Below are 6,645 nucleotides of genomic sequence, written 5' to 3'. Positions count from 1 at the left end.
GATTTTCACTATTTCGTATGAAATCAATTTTTTTTATTATGTTCCTTAATAAATCAACTATAACGGACAGAAAACGTGATAATGTCGAAATGTATATGAGCTTAGTATCGAAAGCTGGTAATGGTACATTGTATGCAGCTTGCATTATAAAGAAATAAAACATTGAACAAAATTACAGCATCACATTAAAACATTTTGATTCCATCCATTACAGAACTTGTAAACCAACACCATCAAACATAACTAATATTATGCATCATTCGATATGAAAATAAATGCTGCGACAAACATGTACAATCATATAACATCCCCTACCCGTTTTGGGACTTCTTACTTTGACATAGCAACACACAATAGTACGAAAAACAAGAACACACTTATGAAACAACAAGTGCACCCGAAACAACAACAAACGTCTTCTGATGATATAGACAATGTCTTTGGGACCATTGCATCATTGTCTTCAGCCTTTTCATTTGCGTTGTTAGTAGGTGCCCACGGTTTTGCAGGGGATATTGGTTCTTTCTTGGTTGAAACACAATCTTCAGTTACTGATTGCTGGTGTGTCGGGTGGTTGGGGTTCATTCCTTTACGATTCATACATGTTGGATTCGTACCACTGCTAGACATGCTAGTATAATCCATTGAAATGCTATTTTCACATATCACATTATTTCGTTGATACTCGTCGTACCAGATAAACTTTTTGGGATGGTTAAGTGAAGCAGGGCATATGTAGTAAAATTCTCCTGGACGAGTGGATCGATCTCCAGCCTTTCGTGTAAGCATTAATCCATTGCCACATTGGCATTGAGGTGGTGTCTTTGTTTCCATAAGAGCTATGAGCTGCACAACTTTGTACTACATTAATGAACAATAGAGACGGAACCCACATTATTAATAAAAAACACTTCATTGATATAAGAAATTTATGGTGGGATGAGAAATTATAATTATAAGTTGAGAATAAATAACAGCATAAAATATCTTGTCAAAATACATACAAATCATTAGGTCACTCGGGCATGAAATGAGAAAGAAGATGAGAATGCATTTTAGCATTTCACTTTTTCTAAATAAACATACTGCATTCAATATTATGGTAATTGAACAATAACAAAATAGGAATGTATGGGCACATTCTTCTGCGTTGCCTGCAAATATGTTGGTTGAGAAAACCTTGGAGCCCAAATCGACATACGACCAATCTGATAAAGGAATTTTTTTGGGGTTTCCTTGGAACGGGATATGAACAAAAATAATACTAGCATATTTTAATTCATCAATGATTTCACTTGAAATAATGGTCGTGAACTCCTCCTGCGTAAAGATGGAGCTCTCTGTTGCCTTACCGAGTGTTTAAGATTACGCTTTTGTGGTGAGAAAAAATGAGACAATTTTATCTTTAAATATTTAAAATAAATAAATGATAAGTAAAGGGCTTTTTAGGTATTACACATTTCAAACCAATTATATCAGTCAAAAGTAAAATCATACCAAACATCATATATTTTATCTACATACAAAAATTATCTGCATATTTTTTATATTATTATCAATCTTAAATAATATACTGTGTTATACCATCCCACGAATCAAACGGTGTCTTAGATTACTCTTTCAAACAGCACTTGAAGGAGTAGCATCGAAGCTCCCCTGTTCCATGGTCCTCGGGTAAAGGTCATTGAGCATTAGTGTGTCAGTATCAGGGGTGTACCTACACTAGGGGATAAGGTGGGCTTTAGCCCATCCTAGTCTTGGACTTAATTGGTAGATATGGTTATGGATTTTATGAATTATAGTCATTAAGTTTAATTTATATGCATAATTAATATGTGTTTTAAATAATCTTTCTTTTGGTTAGTCTGTTTGGCTTATTCTCTGTATATACAATATATGTGGTTATATATAATTTATATATATATATATATATATATCTACCAAATCAAGTTGTACACTTTTTGTATTTATCTAATTATAAGTATATTATATATATTTACATAAATATTCTGAATAGACTTAAAATATAAAATAATAAACAAACTAAGTGAAAGTTTGTGAAATTAAAAAATTATAAAGCTAACTTATTTGATTGAATAATATATAATATACTTTGTATTTTTATTTATTTTATAGGTATTTATTGAAAAGTTCATTATTATATAATATATATGTATCTTGATATATTCAATTCTCAACAATTTTATACAAGTACTTTTTATGCAGGAGATTTCCCAAAGCTGTAATCTGAATTTTCAGGCAACAGGGGCTCCTCCAAATCAATATTATTCCTGCAGTTGTCCGCCGGCATTGTTTGATGACGTTCCTTCTCCATTCGGCTGGTGTCTTCCATTTTGTCTCCCGCTTTACCCCAAAGAACAATGTACAGTCCAATTATCACAGCCAATGCGCCAACCGAGCTTCATTTTATGTAAAAGGAAACAACACATGATATTTTGTCACAAAACAGGAAGATCATTATGTATTAATTAAAATTTATCGCTAAAATTTCATAGTATAAACGTACGGTACCTTCCGATGTACAACTCTTCGTGCAGAAAAACGCAAGCAAGAACGGTAACTACGACGGTACCCAAAGGATTGAACATGGCAGAAAACAGAGGACCTCTCCTTGAAATGCACCAGGCTTGAGCAAAGAAAGTCACTGCTGATGCTATACCCTGTATATATATATATATATATATTTTAACAATTATATGTATATAGTCCTTAAAAATTGACGGTTTTGATCAAGTACTCTAGTTACTTACACCCAGAAAGCATGAAAATATTTGAAGGGAGGAATTGAGCTTCCACGCATTCATATCGTGTTCAAGAATCAGTGTCAAGGTTCCAGTTTGCATTGCGGCGAATAGACACATCCATGCTGTTAAAGCAAGATGATCCGGGTAGCTTGCGGATACCGGGACCTGTCCAAACAATTTACATTAAATTTACTGAAAATTTTATGCATCACATTTGCCATATATAATAATTTCCATTATTTAGTTAAAACAAAGTTGGTTGCATGATTGTAATAGCTAGAGATATATAGTATGAAGGCGGATGAATCCAAAGTAAACTGGTATCGTAATCATGGACATGTGCTCGATTTTCATAACTTGTTTTAGCAGACAACAATAGCTATTGATCGAAACGTGACATTTGGATTATTATACAGTTAGATGAATTTTAATGACGTTGCCAAAGGCAATTACGACTACTGTGTTACAATGATATTAAATTGTCATGGAAATCATGATATTGGAATTCGATCTTGTCTTAATTATTACCTGCAAGATGAGCCAAAACGACCAGAAACAAGCACTTCCAAATAGTAACAAACAACCCAGTAACCATGTCTCTTGCCCCTCTTGTTTCAAGACTGAATTTCTCGGCATAAATTCCATATTCAGCAACTTTGGACCTTTTACAAATGCCATGGCAATAGCACCAGCTATGCAGATGATTGTACCAGTAATTTTCGCTAAGCTTTTCGTGCTCCCAAGATCGATTTTCTCCAATCTGATCGATAGAAGAACAACACGAATGAGCTAGGGAAATATATATACATCCAACGAACCGCAGGTAAGAAAAACACTTCATTAATGTTAGCCAAAACATAGTCCAAGTGGCTTACCCGATGATATAAGCCATAACAAAGGTGATGGCCGGGGTCAAATTGGCTATTGCACTTGCCACTGAAGAAGAGGCTAAGTATAATCCCTCGAAATATATGTTTTGGTTAATTGTAACACTGCAAATAAAGTGTCCATATATAAAATATAAATGTATAATTCAAGCGTCATATTCTTTTATGACATGGTAACTACTTTCCGGTGTGCATTGGGTAACCCTCAAACTAACACAATAACCTGTCAATTACGTTACCCAAGTAAACTACACTGGTCCAATCCTACGTGACAAGTTCGCCCGAGAAAATGTTGGTTTTAAGGAATCAAACTTGTTATTTCATTAGCACGTGAAGACGAATTAAAATTAGATCATGATACCAGGCTGTGAACACAGCTCAGTTGAGATAGAGGCAAAGAGTAGTACTACTCTCAGACTCAACTCAATTAGCGATGGAATACCTAATCCAAATTCAAAATATTGTCCATGCGTGCGTATCTTACGAAAACCACTTAATTATCATGGAATTTTAATTAATTAAACTATGTAATAAGTCAATAAAAAATTAATGATTAATATTTGAACTAGTTTCAGTCGTTTTGATCAAGTATATATATATATATATATATATATATATATATATATATATATATATATATATTTGCTTAGAGGAAATTATTTGTACGTACCCAACAAACGCAAGTAAAAATATCAACCAAAAGCTCTTCCACTCCAAGCACCTCTTTGTTTCTCTTCTGCACCCACAAAAATTCAATTTTCCTCAGATTTTAAGTAGCTACACATGTATATAATTAATTGGTTTACATAACAACAAGAAGCCTTTATCTCCCATAATTATTGGAATCAAATATATGGATCTTTCTACGACGTTGTACTCGTATCCTCGTGTGTATGTAAATTATGAATTTCGTCTTGTAACTCAACACAAAATTTCAAAATTTTGTGAAGGAAAAGTTGAGAAATGTTTCCTAGAAGTTCTCCAAACACTATCTTAGCACTATGTGAAAATCAGAAAAAACACAAAATCCACTATTTAAAATCAAGGATTCTTTGTTGGGGAAAAAAAATAAAGGGTTAATAACATCTACCTCCCTCGAAATTTGCCATATTTTATATATTACATATACCCTGGGATTTGTGAAAAATAACAAATATTTAATCCGATAATTAACTTCTAATATTACGCACCACCCCATTAGATTGTATTTATCATACATTTAATTCCCTAAAAATGTAAAATAAATACAAACCTGAAGGTGCAAAATGTAAAATAAATACAAATATGATGATTGTGTTTGAAATTTTAGAAGTTAATGGTTTTTCACTTCTCACAAATATCAAGCTGGGAGGTAAAGATGATATTTAAATATAGTGGGGACTTCTTTTGTATAAATATGAAAAACCTGGGGACGTAGATATAGTCATTCTCATCCCCTAAAATCCATGATCTTTTAAAACATATATTTTTTAAATATCAAGCGAAACTCTTTTGGGAAATTTTGCCTGATTTTAAGAACTAATTATTCTTAAATATTATTGTTTTTGAATCACGAGTTATGTTGGGAGCAACAATCGTTCTACTATGAGAATTATCGAATCGTAACACGTGAGTTGTTGTACGATTTAGAATATCTGAATTACATCGTCACCATCAACTACAACTTTTAGTAAAACGAAAAACTTTTTGTCCTAAAATTGATATTAAAGTCAAGGTCACGAGTATGATTATCATGGATTGCAAGTAGTGCAATTATTTGGTAAAATGAGAAGTAATCAATCTTTTACGGGGTTTCACAAACATTGGAGTTTATCTAGAATATTCTAAAAGCGCACGGTACTGGTACATGAATATCCTAGCTAGGTAGCTAGCTTATAAATATATATGGTAATTAATTAATTAATTAATGAGAGTTGTGCTGACCTTTGGAAATAAGCAAGAGGAGCAATAAGCAAGAAGGCAATGCATTGCCTGTACACTACAAAAACCCTAGAGTTCATGTCCTGTAAAAGAGCAGCTCTACCAACCAGAGTCACTGTTGAATATATGAATTGGCATGCAATCAACACAATTGTTGGCTTCTTATCATTTTCCAAACCCATTTCTATATATTCTTCTTTTTTTTTTTTTTTCCAATGTTAATTTTTCATTAGATATTGATCGATCTATATTTATAGGTATAGCGAGTACTGACTGCAATATGCGGGCGGCCAGGTTGGAATATAGTACTAAATAATATATTTGTAGTTAATTAATTGTGCTTGTCCTAGCTGTAATATTTTATTCTATATTTATCTGTACCATTTGACAGGAAGGATGCTCCTTTTGTTAATCTTTCCAACTGGCTATTGGTTTATGTACTTTATTTTGGCAAATATTCCTTCACTTTTTATCAACTTAAAAAATTTGAGTTAATAGAATGTTGGGTTTTTTTTAAATAATAATACAACAATACATAGCCATTAAATAACTTAGATTGCATCACATATTCCGGCTTTATATTCTTGTTTCCGCATATTAATTCCACTATTTTTTTAGTATAGGGATGTTTCGTGAAAAGATTGATGGTGGTATTATTGCACACATGATGTAACGTGGCTAAAAGAAAACAAGTTTTATGTCTTTTTTTTTTTTTTTAGGATTGATAATATTTGTATGCACTACTTTTTTGAAATTTCGACGTTTTTATCTATTAACTTTTCGTATTTTAAAATTTTGAGTGTATATACACTCCATGTTTTCAAACGTTGAACACACACATCTTTGAACACACACATCTTCGTCCAAGGATATGTGTGCTCAAAATCTAAAAAATAATCATTTTAAGATTTTACGGGTATAGATAGTGTATGTAATTAAATTTTTTTTAAGGATTATAAATGCGCATGCGTGACTAGATGTTAGGTGGAGGGATTGTAATCACTCTCTGGATCCCATGTGGAGTGATCATCCAGATTTTTATTTTATTATAATCTCCTTTTTTCTCTTAATAT

The 6,645-nt window shown here is 32.3% G+C and overlaps 1 protein-coding gene across 2 annotated transcripts; it reads right to left on the bottom strand.

Moving 5' to 3' along the window:
- Positions 1-2,180: 2,180 nt before the first annotated feature.
- LOC140892805 (WAT1-related protein At4g30420) lies at positions 2,181-5,770 on the bottom strand. 2 transcript variants are annotated; one of them, XM_073301805.1, is made up of 7 exons: positions 5,576-5,770; positions 4,323-4,388; positions 3,641-3,757; positions 3,294-3,525; positions 2,772-2,930; positions 2,533-2,681; positions 2,181-2,420 (listed from the first exon to the last, which is right to left on the bottom strand). In XM_073301805.1, the coding sequence occupies exons 1-7, from the start codon at positions 5,752-5,754 to the stop codon at positions 2,219-2,221; spliced, it is 1,104 nt and encodes a 367-aa protein (XP_073157906.1). In that variant the 5' UTR covers positions 5,755-5,770; the 3' UTR covers positions 2,181-2,218. The 2 variants fall into 2 exon arrangements, with proteins under 2 accessions (XP_073157906.1, XP_073157907.1); XM_073301806.1 differs by having other exon boundaries at positions 3,641-3,726; positions 5,576-5,751.
- Positions 5,771-6,645: the final 875 nt, after the last annotated feature.

The sequence above is a fragment of the Henckelia pumila genome, chromosome 3, assembly GCF_033568475.1.
Source record: "Henckelia pumila isolate YLH828 chromosome 3, ASM3356847v2, whole genome shotgun sequence".
Taxonomy (NCBI): domain Eukaryota; kingdom Viridiplantae; phylum Streptophyta; class Magnoliopsida; order Lamiales; family Gesneriaceae; genus Henckelia; species Henckelia pumila.
The sequence above is the reverse complement of the archived record's forward strand: the minus strand, read 5'-3'. Positions and strand labels throughout refer to the sequence as shown.

What these genes read in the sequence shown, in the direction of transcription:
- LOC140892805 (XM_073301805.1), bottom strand. Translation starts at nt 5,754, where the DNA reads ATGGGTTTGGAAAATGATAAGAAGCCAACAATTGTGTTGATTGCATGC. An exon ending in GTTATGGCTTATATCATCGG is followed by an intron (nt 3,526 to 3,640) that starts GTAAGCCACTTG and finishes TCTATCGATCAG; the next exon opens with ATTGGAGAAAATCGATCTTG. An exon ending in CGTTTTGGCTCATCTTGCAG is followed by an intron (nt 2,931 to 3,293) that starts GTAATAATTAAG and finishes TTGTTTGGACAG; the next exon opens with GTCCCGGTATCCGCAAGCTA.